This window comes from Colossoma macropomum, unplaced genomic scaffold, assembly GCF_904425465.1.
Source record: "Colossoma macropomum unplaced genomic scaffold, Colossoma_macropomum, whole genome shotgun sequence".
NCBI lineage: Eukaryota > Metazoa > Chordata > Actinopteri > Characiformes > Serrasalmidae > Colossoma > Colossoma macropomum.
In genome coordinates this window covers 19854964-19873269 of record NW_023494806.1, presented here as the reverse complement: position 1 = coordinate 19873269, position 18306 = coordinate 19854964, and the positions used below count along the sequence as shown (strand labels likewise).

The following is an 18306-nucleotide window of genomic DNA, read 5'->3' as shown; positions in this document are numbered from 1 at the left end:
TTTTTAATGTAGAAAACAAGGAAAACAATTCAAAAATAGAAAACAAAATAACTGATAATGCAACAAAAAGGGTGGAATGGTTAGGATATGGTTTTTGTTGGAGGGTCTCGTTTATAAAGAACATTAAAAACAACAATAGTTGACCAAAATAACATTTATGCGTATAAAAAGGACACACTATCTGTGTGCCTGAAATATTTTAAAAAGTATCTAGAAAATAAATAAGCTAGTGAAATCTTTTCTTATTCTTTATTATTAAGCAGGACAGCTGCTTCTACACTGTATGTGCTTTAAAGGGGAACTCCACCTCTTTTTCAAAATGTGCATAATTTTGCATAATTGAATGTTTAAGATGTAAACAGAGTCATTCAGAGTGGTTTGGTGTGAAACGCTCTGTTATAGAGAAACTTACAGAGTCTGAATTGTTCACAGTGGTGGTGATAGGAACCAGACATCTGAAGAGTTTAATGTCTCTAAAAGCATTTTTTTTATCTGTTCATGGTGGAGAAGTACATGCATGGCATTATATGGCAAAATAGTCCCCAAAGAAAACTTGCTTTTACCATCATCAGCATTCCATTTAAAGACTTGTGTAGGTTCACTGGTGGTTTTGGATAGGAAATAAAACGTCTATATTTGTGTTGTAGACATGGTGACTTCTGGTTCCTATCACCACCACGGTAAAGAAATCTGAGTCTGTTCCTCTACAATAAAACCACTCTGAATTACTTTAAATTAAGCTATTTTGATTATTTATTCTGTTAAATTGCATCTAGTTTGGCTAATCAGCCGGCTCACTTGAAGGTACTTTTGAGTTCGGTGTGAGTTTTTTTGTCTTTCCTATTCTCTTGTTAATTTCAAGCTTTTCCTCCTACATTTATACCACCAGAGGGCGTTGTTGCACATGAAATTGTCTGATTTATGACTCTAAGGTGTTGTGGCCACTCACATGACCTGGTCACATGACCTTTCTCCATGTGCTCGGCCTGTGTGTTATAACCGCATGCCGTACGTCTCTGTGCTATTTCTGGAAGCTCTCCTGTCTGACACTGACTGTGAACAGCATGCACAATGACATGGCAACAAAAAACAGGCCTCTAGATGGTTTTGGCCAACACACTGTGTCCCCTCATTCCTCCTGATTGTTTGTCCTCTGGGGAAGACCATAGATAGAGATGGACTCTGAGCGGGCACGCACTGTAGTGAAGGCTAGTTTTATGTGTTTACCTGACCTGTGGAAAGAATCTGGGCCGGCATTCACAAAGCGTCTCTGGTCAACTTAGATCAGCGTAAACAGGCTGAGGAGTCTGATCCTGGATCAGCTCTTCTGCACTGAAAGCCTTTAAGAATGCCAGTCTGGGTAATTAGGGCCTCAACCATGAGTACTCGACTCAGATAGCGGCACTAGCCGGGTCCCTGGCCGGTAAAGAACATCTCTCCTGAAGAGGACTCTTGTTTTGCTACTCCAGGGACACATTTTCAGAAATGGAAGTGAATCTTTGTGAGCTAAGAGGTGAGAAAAGAGGCAGGAGAAGAGGATCTACAGGTTAGTGAGCAGGGAATCCTATCAGTATCGCAGATGATTGTTTAAGAAACATTTATCTGCATTGGAATTATGTTTAGGTTTGGCCAGTATTTCAAAACAATGTATGATGACACCTTTCTTGCACTCCAGAAAAGGAGAATGTTTAAGCGATGATAGGTTGCTGCACAAGTGTTTTTTTTTTGTTATTGTTGTTGCTTTTATTTTGTTTTTGTTTTTGTTTTTTTATTTTTGCTGCATTCTGTAACACTCAAAGAAATATTACATTTAGTCACAAGTTTTTGTAGATATGAACCATTTTACCGAAAAATCAGCAATGAAGTATTCAGAGCTTGGATAAAGAATTATGTTCTAGTCTATTTCATCCGAAGGCATTAATATAGATAGTAATGAGCCAAATATATACAAAATCATCATTTATAGGGTGCTTTCTGTTGAGAGGAGTCAGTCCCAAACCCTAACAACTAAATTTACACTTGTGAAATTAATACCTAATTTTAAAGAATGTTTTATTTATTTTAAATCGAAGCTGAAAGATTTCATTTCATTTAATTTTTAAATAAAAGACTTCATTTAAAATTGCCACTCGTTTTCATGTTACTACCAAAACTGTTTTGGTCAGTAGACGGGCCTTATTTTAGCCCCGCCCCTGCATTTTAGAGCAGGAATTTGAGACTGCATCCCTCTCCCTCATGGCCACATGGTGAACCACTGTTTTTAAGTTAATGTGTCCGAAATTCATCGTTCTGCTTAACTGGTTCAAAGTCGAGTTGAAACACATTTGGACTTTTAACCTACTTGGACTAAAATCCTTTTGCTTTGAGTGATGTTATACCTTAATTATGTTTTTTTTTTTTATTAAAATAAATGATTGAGCGTTCCATTTTGTCACTAACAACACAATCATAACACAACCCAAACTACCACATTTCAGTTCTGTCTGCTTCGGTAGTGACAACTTTGGCTCATTTTGAGCAGAACTGAAAAACACAGCCAGAACATGATCAGCAAACACAGCTTTGAACAGCTGTTCACACATAAAATCATAAATGTTTTATTAAAACACAAAAAAGTTTACTTAATTGCAGAAAATACGTGTTTTGGTGGTGACAGTTCTAATTCTTAATGTTCCACACTGATTTTTTTAGTCTTAGGGGCTCATTTACTTCAAAACAGTGGGATCTAACTGCTCACCATGTGGCCATGAGGGACAGGGATGCAGTCTCACTTCCTGCTCCAAAATGCAGGGGTGTGGCTAAAATAAGTCTCCGCCCACAGACTAAAACTTTGAGTGTTTCAGTGGTGACATTAAAAAACGTGGGACAGCATTTTTTTAATTAAAAAATTAAACTCATTCTACATCGAAATCTTTCAACTTCACTTTAAAGGAAATCAGAAAGATCTTAAAAAATATATACATTTAAAATCCCCAAAAATGTAAGTATTATCTCCCATGTGTAAATTTAGGGGTTGGGGTTTGGGACAGATACCACAACAGAAAGAACCCTATAATTTTGTATATGTGGCCTATTGCTATCTCTGTTAAACCTTTTGATGTCCTCACCAAGAAAAAACAATGGAATTTTTTTTTGTAATTTTCATGTTTTTGTTCGTTTTTTTTACCCCACAGTTTTTGAAATATTCGCGCCTACCAAACTGTTGAGATGGCACTTTGCGGCAAAATCAGAACATATATAGTGACTCAAAATGTGCTCTACCAAAATGTTGAGCAGAACGTTAAAGATTAATACCTGAGTTAAAATAAATCAGAGCATAATTCTTGTTTCTTTAAACAGTTTTTTTTTTACTGTGGGACAGCAATTTGAGCTAATTCTGTAAAAGGGCCTGTGTTACTCAGGCTGTAGTGGAATATAGATGATAAAAACACTGCATGTTTGCTCACAAAGAGAGCACCAGTAGTACTTTTTAATTGGATTTAGTGTGATTCATAGTTTTTAATCGTATTTTCAGTTGGGGCACTATTTCCTCTGTTCTGATTTATCAGATGATGTAAATATAAATATGACATCGTGAAAACTTCAAGTATCGTGACGTTGCATTTTTGCCATGTTGGTCAGCTCTGAAAAGCTGTCAGGCCGTATATCACACACATTAAGTTACCGTAAAAAAGTCTTTTGTTTACAGTTTGTCAGGAAGTTTATGTAAGTGAAACTCTTTGTGTACAACATGTTCCAAAAGCGGAAACGTGAGTGTGTTCGAGTGAGCGTGGTGTTGGGTTTCCTGCAGGCGTGGTATTGAAAGCGCCTCAGTACTGACACTGTGTTTCTGAGCCACGTGCTTCTGTTTTACAGAGTTGTTTTGGTCCGCGTGGGGGAGGGGACAGAGAGAGAGAGAGAGAGAGAGAGAAAGGAGGAGGAGAGAGACGAGAGGCAGTGTGTGAACAGCAGTGAGAGAGAGGGGTTGGGTTAAAAAGGAAGAGGGCGGAGAGAGAGAGAGAGAAAGACTAAGGAAGAGTTACTGAAAAGAAAGAGGAAAAGAAAGAGTGCAAAAGGGGCTGGTGTTGTCTTTTTTTTTCTGTTCGAATGTCCAAGTTTGTGTCATGGACAGCGATGGACAGCAAGTGGTCAACTGGTTTCAGGAGCTCAGGAGGTCAGTAGAAACTCTTAGCTTCTCCGCTACTGCTGCCAGCTTCTTACAGCGCTGATCAAGATCAGTTAATGCATGAAGCCACGCGCAGACAGAATGAACAGGCCCTGTTTCTGATCCTAATGCATTTGCAGACGTGCATCATGTTCAGCATTTGCAGCTGGACGGCTGAGAACAAAGCCTGCTCAGACTGAGCTGCAGTTTCACAGTCATGCCCTCCCTCCTTGTTTCCCACACCATGTCTCCAGGAACTCCTGAAAGTTTGCAGTGGCCTCCTTTTGGAGTTTAAGATGTGTTAATACTACAGTACTGTGCAAAATTCAGAGGCCACCTTTCATTTTGAGTCCAAATGACCACTAAGCTAGAGCTGTCATGATCACAACATTTTAGCTTGCGATTAATTGGCAAATAACTATTTGTGATTAACAGTTAGAATCGGGTTCTCTTGGTGCAGGTGTCAACATAAAATTAAATCCAATAAAAAACATATATAAAAAGATAAAGTAAAAAATAGCAGTGAATATAAATGTAAGCGTATATATAAAACATGTATATTGCAGTGAATGAAAGTGTGTATGTGCATTGACTACAGTAAGTGGGGAAGATTCTTATTCAGTAGGATTATAGCACGGTATGTACAGTGATTATGTACTGTACAGTACAATATAATAGTCTTGTTCATTGTTTGCAGCTATTCAAACACAAGTGGCTAAATTGGCCCAACTTGCTAGCTATGTTTGCTTAGTAGCTAAAACTGTTGAGTCATTACTCACAAAAATGTCCACAGTTACACAGAATTATGTGTAGAGTTAAGCAACTCTACAGATTCTTCACGAGAGGAAGAATATAAGCAAAACAATTGATTCTGCTAGCATACATGCTAAAGACCTTATAGGTTGCTACATGGATAACATGTGCAAGATGATAAGGAGAAAACATTACTCAGCACTGCACACTCAGCACATCTGAGCATTTTAGAGCACCAAGTTGGACATTAGACCCTTTTTTCGTTTTCATCGTAAGCCCCATGATTCATGTCTGAATGAATGCATTAGCCCCTTAACAGGCCAGGGCCCACCGGCAGGCCCGGTGTTTTACTGCACACTGCTATAGCTTAATAACTCAGCTAGTTTCTATTGTAGTCTGTGTAGTAAATGAATAAGCCGTAGTGTGTAATGAGCCTCTGATTTAAAGAAGTTAACTGCTTTCTTTTATTTAGCTTTATTTGCCTTAATGCCTCCAGTTCACATTTTGTTTCTTGGAGCACATTATGACTGAAATCCAGTGACTGTGTAAAGTGATTGCAGTCAGCTTATGTAATTGTGATCATATTTAAGTAATTGTGAGTTGGTAATTATGTAATAATTGCGAGTTATTATGTCTGTAACTCTTGACATTTTAGCTGATGATTATTTTATTAAATTAAATTAATTAAAACTAATAAGCCGTCTTGCCTCTATTAGTTGATTGTCCACTAGCTGTCAATACTTAGTAGCTTCCAACTGACTGTAGAAACAGCTCAACTCAAATAAACAAACATTACTCACTGCTGCCCTCTAAAGGTCATATAATGTCAGTCAGAAGAACTTTCGTGGTTTGGCTGTGTCTCAATACATACACTTTCTGCCTTCTTGTATTTACATTTATTTGCCTCAACCCAACAGATGAAAAAGCATCTGATTCATATTCTGTTTGTTGCAACATAAACATATATTAGTGAACGTTAACAACTGTGGAAAATAATTGCGGTCAGCTTAACAAAATTAACAAAATCAGCAAATAATTGCAAGTATGTAATAATCGTCACAGGCTTACAAGTTGTTCATTTTCAGTGTCAAATGTGGCACAACTGGTGCGTTTTGTCTGCGTCAAAACATCAAAAGATACATATTGTGTATCTTGAAAATGTCTGAGTATTGTGTTATACCTTTTTTTTATATCACCCACCTCTAACTTATGCAATACCATCTAGCCTTAGTTTGTTGTTTGACTGTTCTGTCTCTGCTGTCACCTGCTCCAGTATCAAAGCAGCCTGTGTCAAAGCCAGCTGGAAAAACACATGTCCCTTTAACCTCTCCAGCTGGACAGAACAGAGCAGGCCAGCAAGGGCCCATATATATAACGGGATATTTTTCTTCTGTTTTATCTTTTCCATGTCCATAACATAAAATTAATGTGGGTTTATGCATCAAAACAGGCATACTTTTAACATGTTCGTATTACAAGACTGATAAATGCTCATGACCTCTGTCTCATTGGCTGTCCTGTATTGTGCCTCGTTTAAAAAGTAGTTCGGACTAAAATGTGGAAAAAAACCTCAGCTGTTCCTTTCAGATGTGTAGGTCCTTTGGAAACTGCAATGATCCAATTTGCTGCCTGACAGTACAGGAACAGCACAACGTTTGATCATTTTCCCACATCCATTTCCCACTTTCATCACAATAACTAGAGACTGTCTACAATAACAGCACTCCATATCACTACAGTGGAAACGGGTGGGGCTAAACTGCTGTAGGCTGAATGAGCGGAGCTAAACTGCTGTAGGCTGAAGTAGCTGTCTTACTGCAGTAAGACGAATGGCTGTCATTAGTAGTGGACAGGTTGAAATTCTTTAATGTAAAACGGTGCAAAGCACAGAGTATCTCACCTCCCGTTTAGTGAGTTTTAGTCTGGCTTGTTCTTGAAAGAGCAGACATTACACTGTAATGTGTTAAAGGGAAAAAGACAGAGGAAGGAAAAGTCAGTCGCTTAGGTTTAGCCGTTAACCTTTTAGGTTCAGACTGTCTTGCCTCATTAGGTGAGAGTATGGCCTGTGGACTGAACATTACATTTTGAAGCTATTACATTGTTTAGGTACTACAAGAAACTCATTTAGTTAGTCAAAGAAAAATTTCCTGTTTTTTTTTTAATATATGGACCTCAAGATGCTGAGTGAAGCTGGACGTTAGTGTTCCTTTAAGTGTTACTTACTTTACAACTACTTTAATGTTTGGAGATCAAGAATTGATCTGATTTTTGATATTAAGTATAAACATCTTAACGCTGTACCTATATACTGTATGGATTGATTTGGCTCTGAAATGTTATTTATTAAAGAATTAATTGATTTTTAAATGGAATATTGCAGAGTAGCTCACGCTTGTGCAAAATAGTGATCTCATAAATCAGTACAGCTGAGCTATAACCTGTAGATAGGCTGTATCTAGATGCTTAGTGGTTTCAATGAGAGATGCTGAGAAGAAAGCGAGGGCTGTATCAGCTGTGCAGGTTTACATTTACTAATACTCATTTTTTCATTTTTCAATACTATGATAAAATTGTTTAAGGTTCTGTGCTGGTCCTTTGCGTGCTCTGGTTCCTACTGTATTTTTGTGCTGTTATTATTGTTGTCGCTGTCAAGAAATAACACTTCAGCAGGATATGAAGTGTTGAAGTCCAGACTGTGATGAAGGGGTTAGCACCACCTCCCTGTGACTGCAGTGATTAGATACTCAGACGTGATTGGCCTGTGTAATAGGCCTGCAAGTGCAGTTACCTAGACGAGCAGGGTACAGAGAGCAGAACGGTCAGCTCAGATCAGCTGAGTGTGGCACATTGTTCTGATGGATTATTACCGGGTATGTACAAAAGAACACTGTACATGTGTATGTGTTGGTGCTGTATAAGTTCTAGGCATGTTTAGCTTCACAAGCTCGCTTGACAGTGTATTCTTGTTTTTTGTTGCTATTAGATTTGATAGATTACTGCATTGTGTAGAACATGCATCTGTGCATGTTGCCAAATGGTTTTCTACTAGTAACTGTAGGCTTGATTAAAATTAAAATGATCCTCTGTTCTTTTAGCCAACTGGCTAATTTTCTGCTCTAGTCCACAAGGCTTGATATTATAAGCAAGCAATTCAAGTTCACACACATACAAGAAAAGAGCTTCCATATAAACACACTGATATTAAACTAGCGGTGAGTAGTCATGCGATATGTCACTGCATCACAGAAAACTACATGTTTCTTTACAAGGAAACCTTAATTAGTCCTGTTTAGTTGTATTTGTTGTATTAGTCCAGTGCAGTATGTGAAATATTGAATAAACATCATTGATTTCACACTTTTTGACAGTATTTTTAAAAATGTGGCAATACAAGTGCTTTTTCATGTGTTCCATCGTATCAAACCTCAGGGAAAGTAAATACTGTAGGACTTATTGTGTATCATAAAATGTGTTGTTAGGTGTTTACCACATCGCCCGGCACTACAACAAACAGAAAAATATACTTAAGAAATAAAATAAAAAAAAACACAAGGCAGCGGTTTTGCATGCAAGCAAATCAGCATAATAAGCAAGTTAAGCACTGTATATCAGCAGAGTTATCAGAGCTCTGTAGGTTATTCAGGGTCAACTGGCAGAGAGAGGTAAAAGGGTCAGATTTCCAGTGTACTTTCTCACATGTACCTCCTGCTGTAATCGACATCAGTCACATATACTTGTACCTTTGTTCCTGTCTGTTACAGGCCTAGTATGTCTGGTCCCCACCTGATGAGGAGAGGCCGAGAGCAGAGGAGGATGGACGTGCCCAGAGATTTCACCGTGGCCTCTCCGGCCGAATTCGTCAAACGCTTTGGAGGAACCCATGTCATAGAAAAGGTGAAGCATGTGGGCCTAGAAGACAGTGTGGGAATAATGCTTTGAAGCATCTCTCTGAAACTGGCTATTCTACAGCACTGATTTTTGCAATGTGAAGGTTACCACACCCCAAACGGTCAGGCCTGTGACTGGCAGAAATTTGAAACCATTGTTTTTAATGAAGGTGTGCTTGGATCATGGTCTCACTAAGCCCCTGGGCACAAACATCTTCCCCACCGACATCCCATACTCAGACAGTAAAACAAACAAAAAACGTAAAAAAAAAAAAATAATTCTTTTAATTAACAGCTACTGTTTGTTTACATGTGCTTTAAATAAATTTTGGGAACAAATAAAATGAAAACAAGCAAAATTATTTTTTAAAATGTGTGAAATAGCCTGTTTTCTCCACTGTTTTTGGGCATTTTTGTGTTAGTTGGATTTTTATTATTTTAAATATGGTGGTGGGCTGTGGGTCCAGGAGCCTTTATTTCTTTTATTTATTATTTACATATTCAAGAGCTTCTCATTTATCTAATTTTGGCGCCTGCAGTGGACTGTCCACAGTCTTTGGGCCCCTTAAGGCCTCTGGTACCCCTGGCCACTGGCCCCACTGACCCGCTCAGTAATCCAAGGGTGTGCACATAAGACACTAAAATAAGTGAGTTGAATTGAATCATGATAACAATCAAATAAGAATCAAATCAGTGTGAGATTAGAGACTTACACCTCTGGTGTTTATATTTTTACAGTGCAGCTTTGTTTGTGTGAGCACAGAGCTGTGAGCAGACTGATGACTGCAGAAGCTGTGTTGGAGTTAATGTTTACGCTTTCTCTCTCTCCAGGTGCTCATAGCCAACAACGGCATTGCGGCAGTGAAATGCATGCGCTCCATCCGCCGCTGGTCCTACGAAATGTTCCGCAACGAGAGGACCATTCGCTTCGTCGTCATGGTAACACCCGAGGACCTGAAAGCCAATGCAGGTAAGACTGGAAAATTTCAGTGAAACAGTTTTACTTTACTGTTGCTCCCAGTATGATCGATATGTGTATAATGTTGTGTAATACATTTAAAATAGTCTTGATAGAAAACCTCAGTATTTGCCGTTAAAATCACAGTATAAAATTCTGCTGTTACTGTGCAGCCCGTAATGTAGGTCAGTGCCGTTGTGCTACTGACTTTGACATTATACAGTATTCAAGTTTATTTTTGTACTTTAGAGTACATTAAAATGGCGGATCACTACGTGCCGGTTCCTGGAGGGCCCAACAATAATAACTACGCCAACGTGGAGATGATTGTGGACATCGCTAAGAGGATTCCAGTGCAGGTACAGCCATCACACCCAAACTTTCTTTTTTTTTTTTTAAAAAACTTTGAGTTATTAACCATAAATAGGTAATTCTACAGGTGGATTAGCTGGCAGATCACTACCAGAGAGTGTTGTACATATTTGTATTGTCAGTGAAGTAACAACAGTTGTAAATGTGAAAATGCCTTCCTAAAAACTGCTTGAGTATAAGTGCAAAAGTAGAACTGAAGTTTGTATGTCTCTTCTCTTTTTCTGGTTCTTCTCTTTTTTTGATCAATGGGTCAAAAAATAAGATGCTACAGCACCGAAATGAGATGTGACCAATAGTACAGCTGCTTTGACTAATGAAAAAAGTGTAACTGAGTTGAAAAGAGATTACTTTACTCAGGAATGTACTGGAGTAGAAGAAAAGATATTAATAATAATAATAATAATAATAATTTGAAAATGTAGCCAGTTACTACCCATCTCCACTAAAAGCTTTCCTGCCTGTTAGAGTAATTGGGACCTTGTTTATATTAAGCTGTTTAGTTACAGCTGTAGGATAAAGTTGTAGCTGTACTTTTTGTAATAATCTTTCATATCAGTGTTCTGCCTCTGCTAATCAGTTAAGGATTTATAAACAAGATTATGGTTAGTAATGATAATGTTGTTTCTTTAGGCAGTGTGGGCCGGGTGGGGTCACGCCTCGGAAAACCCCAAGCTGCCGGAGCTGCTCCATAAAGCAGGCATTTCTTTTTTAGGTATGACCCTGAAAACCAACACAAGCTCAAATAATGACTGTGAGAGGAGGCCTCCTGCTGGGTATTCCACAAAGCAGGATTTCCGGGTTAGCCAGATAACTTAAGCCCAAAGTTGAGGGTTGTTCAATTAAAATGTGCCTTAGCTATTTTACAAATGACAGGTTTGACCTTGGGCTTAAGTTATCTGGTGAAACTTAGAAGTCCTGCTTTGTAAAATACCACCTGGTCTCAGACTGAGCTCAGTTCATACTAAATTTACACTCTCACTGTTAAAAATGTGTTTTAGACCATAAATGGTTCACAGATTTACACCAAAAACAGAAAAAGAAGTTCACTTGCGTCCACATAATTTGAGCTTGACAGGCTGCTGTGCACAATTGTGTAGCCATAGTTTCGAGATGCCATCCTTCATTTATTTAATTTCCAGTCAAAATGGAAACTAAGCACAAGTTATTCATTTTCCAGCATTGCTGGAAAAAATAGAAAACTTGGTTAACAGAAAATTACACGCACACTTCAAAACTGAATATTACATCAGTATTACATCAGTATTTATTGTGTCCACTCTTTACCTTCATTACAGCTTCCATCCTTTTAGGAGACTCACTTTCAGTTTCTCAAAGAATCTGCAGACACACCTCTAGTTCAGTCTTAGAAGTTGGTTGATGGTTTTCTGAAGTAATCAAACACATTCAGTGGTGTTGAGGTCTGGACTCTGGGGTGGTCAGTCCATCGTCCAGCTTCTTTGTTTGATGTCTCCGTCTCCTTTTCTCAGTGACGTTCTTCTTGACAGCTACACATCCTTTCAGACCCACAGCGCTGAGTCGTCTTCTCACAGTGGAAGGATGGACAGAAACACCTGTGGATGTTTTCAGATCTGAAGCAGCTTGATTTTCTCCTCTCTCTCAGAGATGAAAGCTTTAAGTGCTGTTTATCTGATGGGGGCAGTTTTGTTGGTCTGCCAGGCCTTCCAGGTGGTTGTTAGGAGTTAGGAGTTTTCTCTGTATGTTTTAAGAATTTTTTGAACACCGTTTTTGGAAACTCTTGTTTGTTTTGTTCATTTTCTTTTGACTTTCTCCTTCCTTATATCCAGTCTATTGAGAAATTAATAACTTGTGCTTAATGGCTGTTTTTACTGGACAATAAATAAATGTAGGGTGGATTTGCACAGTACTGTATGTGGAGAGATATAGGTAATTTTATAGTAGGCAAAAGCCTCCACACTTTTTACAGACCCAGGAGGACACAGTCCATAAAAATCTACTGACATGACAAAATCACAGAAATAATCTGGTTATAATTACACTACCACACCTCCCTATGTAATCCTGTCTCAGTTGTACTTTAATCACTGTCAAGGAAACCTGCCTTTCTCTCTGAAACTGAAACTGTTAACATGTGAAAACCAGCTTAGTGTTTAAAATGACACTTTCTCTTCCATCTTAGGAAGATCGTTGTGCTTAGTGGTTTTATAAGCTTTGTGTCTCTTTTGCAGGTCCTTCCAGTAAAGCCATGTGGGCTCTGGGAGATAAAGTAGCGTCTTCCATCGTAGCTCAGACTGCAGGAATTCCCACTTTACCCTGGACTGGAACTGGTAATACACTGCAGCCTCCTCTGCTCTTTTTCTCCCTCCTTTGCATCAGCATAGGGCTGTAACTAACAACAGCTTCTTCATTGGATTCCACTGCTTTTTCCAAAGTTCTGCATGATTTAATAAATCATGAGTCATTGTGAGTAGGTTGGTGTGAAATGATTGGTTGTTGAGACTCAGGTTTTATTGCAGTGGTGGTGACTACAACGCAAATATAGCCATTTTATTTACTATCCAAAACCACCAGAGAACCTACTGAGTTTTTTTATGGAATGTTGATGATGGGAAAACTGTTGAAAATCTGAAATAATAAGTTTTCTTTGGGGACTATTTTTATCTCAAAATACCCTGCATGTATCCCTCCACTGTAAATGGATTTAAAAATGATTTACATTTTAGAGCAAAATCTTAAAACTATTGTAAAACAGTGTCTCAGACATCAGGAAGTGAATTCATAACCATTTCATGTGAGGGAGCTTTTGGAGGTGGATGTCTGGTTCCTATCACCACCACTGTGACTTAGTAAGCTTCTCACACCAAACCAGTCTGAATAACTCTGTTTACCTCTTAAACATTTAATTATGCAGAATTTTTTACAAATTTTGGAGTTCCCCTTTAATGTCAACTGTTCAGGTCATGAACTAGTATATTACGTCTTTTGTGGTTTCCTCTCTCTGTCCAAACACAGAGCGCCAGTATAAAAAGTTCTGTGCGTCAAGCTATTTCTTCTTTTTTTTGGCCAGTGAAACAATAGACCCCACATCGCTGTGGTGTCTGTGATTGAATGCTGAGTGTTCTCTCTCTGCAGGGCTGAAGGTGCCCTGGGGGGAGGAGGAACAGAGGCCAGGCCACGTGGTCAGCGTCCCACTGGACATTTACAGTAAAGGCTGTGTGAGGGACGTGGAAGAAGGCCTCGCTGTAACTACACTGCTTTATATCTTTATACACCTTGGCCAGTATAACATGTATCTGGCGTTGGACTTGGACCAGTGGGGAACCCTCAGACCCTTCTAGGTCTTTACAGAAGGTGTAATGGTTCCTGTGAATTAAAAACCAATATGTGACTGAATTTTTTAGTTCAGTGTTATTTAGTAGAATCATCATTGATAATGGCTGGTGAGAAATAAACATCACTCTAGTTCTTCTGGAGGTTCTAGATGCGTCACTGGTTGTGAATACAAGCCCTAGTCGAAGCAGGTTTAGACTAAGTTGTTAGGAATGGAAAGCTGGACTCTTAATGTCTGTTACAAGCTCCAAATAAGATATAAATGTCTTGTATAAGCTTGTAATGTCTGTGTTTAATCTAGAGTGGCTAAAAAATATTCATCAGTGTTAGCTTAGCGTTAACATGCTACTAGAATCCCACAGGGGTGCTAGCAGAAATTAGCGTTATTGTAGAGGTGGTTTTTTTTTTCCTAATTTTTGGCCAGAACTGAAGGCCTAGCTCTAGTAGTCACGGTTCATCACTGACTTGGACCTACTTAATTTATTCGTTATGTCATTAAATTTGGAAACACTGCTGTTCCAGTTGCAAATATGAGTATTTAAGTGTATTTTAGATGACACATTTGACACAAATTTCCTTAAAAAGTGGACTTTGTTTGTAACGTGCCATATGTGATGTTGCTGCAGTGCTGTTGTGACTGTGGTGAATGTTGTGTTTCCTGTTTTTAGGGGGCAGAGAAGATCGGCTATCCTTTAGTGATTAAGGCCTCAGAGGGGGGTGGAGGGAAGGGCATCAGGAAAGTGGACAGTGCTGAAGACTTCCCCAGCTTCTTCAGACAGGTACAGACACTCGGTCGCAGTGACCCATCTGTGTGGTTTACTCATAGAAAGTTGGCATAAGAAAAATATTGACAGCTAAAGTTTTAGGAGGAAAAAAATAATCTGTTCATGTAACTTAACTGGTTTGCTCTTCAAAGTTTGTATTGATTCATTCATCATGAGGTGCAGAATAAAAAAGCAAAAAAAAAGAGATCTTATGACAGCGAGGGCATACACAGTCGTATGCAAAAGTTTGGCCCCTGGTCAAATTCCATGTTGTTGTTGAAGTGAAAAGTTAACCCATCCTCTACAGAGGAACAGAGAACACCCTGCTGCACATTTTAATACGCAGTTACTGTTTGCTTGCTGAACATAACATAATGGAAACAAAATAAAAAAAAATATATGACACATGACTAAAGTTATGGTACATTTTATGTAAAACATTCCAATATGTTAAGCTCAGCTAATAAATAGAAATTGTGCACTAAGATCAATTTAAGTGTGTCCTCTGTAGAGGATGTTCAAATATTTACACTTAAAAATCAACAAAGCATGTCATTTGACCAGGGGTGTTCAGACCTTTGTAACAGAATGTACCTGTTAAACATTGATGCCTGTTCTGACATGAATTAATCTAATAAGATAAAATATTTGTTCACAGTAATTCTGTTATCAAATGAACTAGGACATTGTTCTCTCTTGGTGTGTGAGATGTTGTGACTGTGTAGAGCTGCTAGCGAGCAATGGGGGTGAAAAGTGACAGAACCCCCTGCTGTAAAAACAATCCACACCTCTCCACAAAGATGACCATGCAGAGATAAACTAGACAACTGCAGCTTTCTTCATATGAGTCCTGCACAACTGACACAATATAAAATAGCATCTGAAAACAAAAAGTACAGTTCACTTCAAATTCTATAATTTGTACACATCTCCATCAAATCCATCAAATTATGTTCCATCAGTGTTATTGAAGGAAGGAAAGAAACTGAAGGAGCTCCAAAACAGGCATTGCTACTGTGAAAAAAGGGGTTAATAACCTCTAGGATGTAAACAAATCTGGTCTTTTCCAGCTCCAAACTTGCTTGAACCAGATAGTTAAGTGTTCTCAAACAAATATGCAGAGTGCCTCAGGGGTCTTTGAGGCACTGAGTTGGGAAACGCTGATAAACGCAGTTCTTCAGTAATTTGGCTGAATTCCAGACACTTTATTTGGTTTTCCATTTTTAGTCATGTAAATCTTTGAGAGGGAAGTTGTTGCCAGAAAATGCTTTTATGTTTCTATGATCTTATCAAAGTTCGTCTCAGTCGCTTAATGCACTGTTTGAAACATTGCATGTCTTTAGTTAGGCTTTTTACAGCTATGGTTTAGTGTTGTCCGTGCTCTAACACAGCTCCTCAACTAAATATCACAAATCATCTTATGTTGTAGAGCTAGGATGCAGAGCTGTGGGTCTCCACAGCCAGAGTTGGGGACCCCTGTGGTCCAGAACATTCTTAGTTTACTTCATATTGGTTTGTTATGTTATTATACGTGTACTGTTACTCCTCTTGCTATGGTGAAATGCTGTGGTGTAGAGGCTTCATTATATTATGTGATTCTATCTTTGCGTTCTGCAGGTCCAGGCGGAGGTGCCGGGTTCTCCGATCTTCATCATGCAGCTGGCTCAGCACGCTCGTCATCAGGAAGTGCAGATCCTGGCGGATGAGTACGGAAACGCCATCTCTTTGTTCGGCCGAGACTGCTCCATCCAGCGGAGGCACCAGAAGATTATCGAGGAGGCTCCGCCCACCATCGTTTCACCAGCCACCTTCGAGCAGATGGAGCGGGTGAGAAGAGTTTACAGTCTGGTAGAAGCACAGATAGAGTACTAGAGAAGTGCAGGTGTGGTCCTGCAGTAGAATGGGTGGAGCAGAAGATGGAAGATGATGCACTGCTGATCTTCAGAATGATTGTGATTTGCGTAGACTTTCTTTTATAGCAGTGCTAAGCAGAACCACTGTTTCTTGGAAGTTATTAAGGCTTTCAGGAGTACTGCTCTTAAAATGCTAACATGGTAGACACTGAAATTGTGCGTGTTTGTCTCAGTACGCAGTGCGCATGGCTAAGATGGTGGGCTACGTGAGCGCGGGGACGGTGGAGTATCTGTTCTCGGAGGACGGCAGTTTTCACTTCCTGGAGCTGAACCCCAGACTGCAGGTGGAACATCCCTGCACTGAGATGATCGCAGACGTGAACCTGCCCGCTGCACAGCTACAGGTACAGAACATACAGAATATTAATGCCCATATTGTATCAACTTACATCAGTTTACATTGAGCTAACTCAGACATGCTAGGTCACCCCTTCAACCACACCAAGTATTAAATTAAGTTGAGAAAAGACAGGAGAGGGAAAAATAGTAGTAATAATAAGAATAAGACGTGAAATTAAAACAGTGGAAGTAGTAAATTTATCCACTGTGATCTGATCTGATTTTTTTGCTTTTGTAAACAGTGATGATATACAGAAGACTGCAAAAATTAGAATATGCAATTATTATTATTATTATTATTATTATTATTATTACATTTTTGTGTGTATAGATTGCGATGGGGATTCCTCTGTACAGAATTAAGGAAATTCGAGTGCTGTATGGTGAGTCGCCGTGGGGGGACACCCCGATTAATTTTGAGTCTCCGGAGTGCACCCCCTGTCCTCGAGGACATGTCATTGCAGCGCGCATCACAAGTGAGAACCCAGATGAGGTGAGTCATTTTTTGTGCATTTGACATAGTAAACCGTGCATTGGGCTAAATCCCATGGCTAATGTGAATCGACCATTAAATACTTTAAGTCCAGTTTTGTGCCTCTGCATTTATTAGGCTGAGCAGAGTGAGCCAGTGTTTGTGTTCTATTCTGCAGGGCTTTAAGCCGAGTTCAGGCACAGTGCAGGAGCTGAACTTCCGCAGCAATAAGAACGTTTGGGGCTATTTCAGTGTTGGGGCCACAGGCGGTCTGCACGAATTTGCCGATTCGCAGTTCGGCCACTGCTTCTCCTGGGGAGAGAATCGCGAGGAGGCCATCTCGTGAGTCCAGTCACATACATTACTGTCCAAAAGTTTGGAATAGTTTTTAGTCTTCGATAATAGCACAACGTAGATTGAAAACTATACACAATGAAGATTTGTAAACATGACACTAAAAGCTATTTTGATTTTTTTTAATACTGTACTATTATCTCTATCTGTAATTTCAAGTTTAACCATGTGATCACCACTTTAAAATCTGAAGCATTTTAGGTCTTTGTTTATTTTATATGAACTTGCAGTGCTGCATCAAAGCTTTGCACTGTACTAGACACACATTATAGTCACTTTATAAATGTATCTGGAACAAAAGTGGTTCTGTATTATTAAAAACTTTGATTCCAGGCAGTACTGTACATTACAGTGTTAAAAGGTTCTTCATTTGTTCGATAGTGTATTGACTGAATGTGCTGATTTTGTCCTGTATTGCTGTGTACAGTAACATGGTGGTAGCTATGAAGGAGCTGTCTATCCGGGGGGATTTCAGGACCACCGTGGAGTATCTCATTAAACTGCTGGAGACGGAGAGCTTCAGGAACAACGACATCGACACAGGTTGGCTGACCACCTGATTGCTGAGAAAGTGCAGGTACGAGTACAGTCACATAAAGAGGGAGATAAAGAAAAGCACCGTGGCTTTTTTGTCTGAAATGATTGATATCCAAATATGCTACACACCAGTTGTTGTGCTCTGTAGTTAAGTCATATTGTTATGCTTTAGCTTTTTGCAGTAAATAGTGCAGTAAAGAATACATTTGGATGGCGAATTAATGCACTAGTTCAATGTTCCAGTTAACTCTTTAACAATAATGTTCATATAATTGACCTCATAAGACGAGCAATCTCATCAAAATACCCCACACAAACTACTGTGGTAGTTTGGACACTTTGGCAGTTTTAGACTGCAGTTTGCACAGCTGGTGTTGGTATATAACAGTCTAGAAATTTAATAGTAGACTTACTCTTACATAACTTCATTTCAGTATGAAGGAGTGTTAGCTTGCTTGCAGTGTGTAGGTAGCAATATTAGCATTTTGCCTCTTTAATGACCTC

General features: G+C 39.1%; 1 protein-coding gene across 1 annotated transcript in view; it reads left to right on the top strand.

Annotated features, from left to right (window-relative positions):
• The window catches only part of acacb (acetyl-CoA carboxylase beta), a 53168-nt gene that overhangs the window by 4926 nt on the left and 29936 nt on the right, over positions 1-18306 (top strand). The window contains 13 exon segments of the mRNA XM_036598354.1: positions 8659-8791; positions 9616-9754; positions 9992-10101; positions 10745-10826; positions 12322-12420; positions 13226-13335; positions 14092-14202; positions 15805-16014; positions 16274-16444; positions 16771-16932; positions 17090-17253; positions 17693-17811; positions 17814-17842. Of these exon segments, the coding sequence (XP_036454247.1) occupies positions 8659-8791; positions 9616-9754; positions 9992-10101; positions 10745-10826; positions 12322-12420; positions 13226-13335; positions 14092-14202; positions 15805-16014; positions 16274-16444; positions 16771-16932; positions 17090-17253; positions 17693-17811; positions 17814-17842 (1639 nt within the window).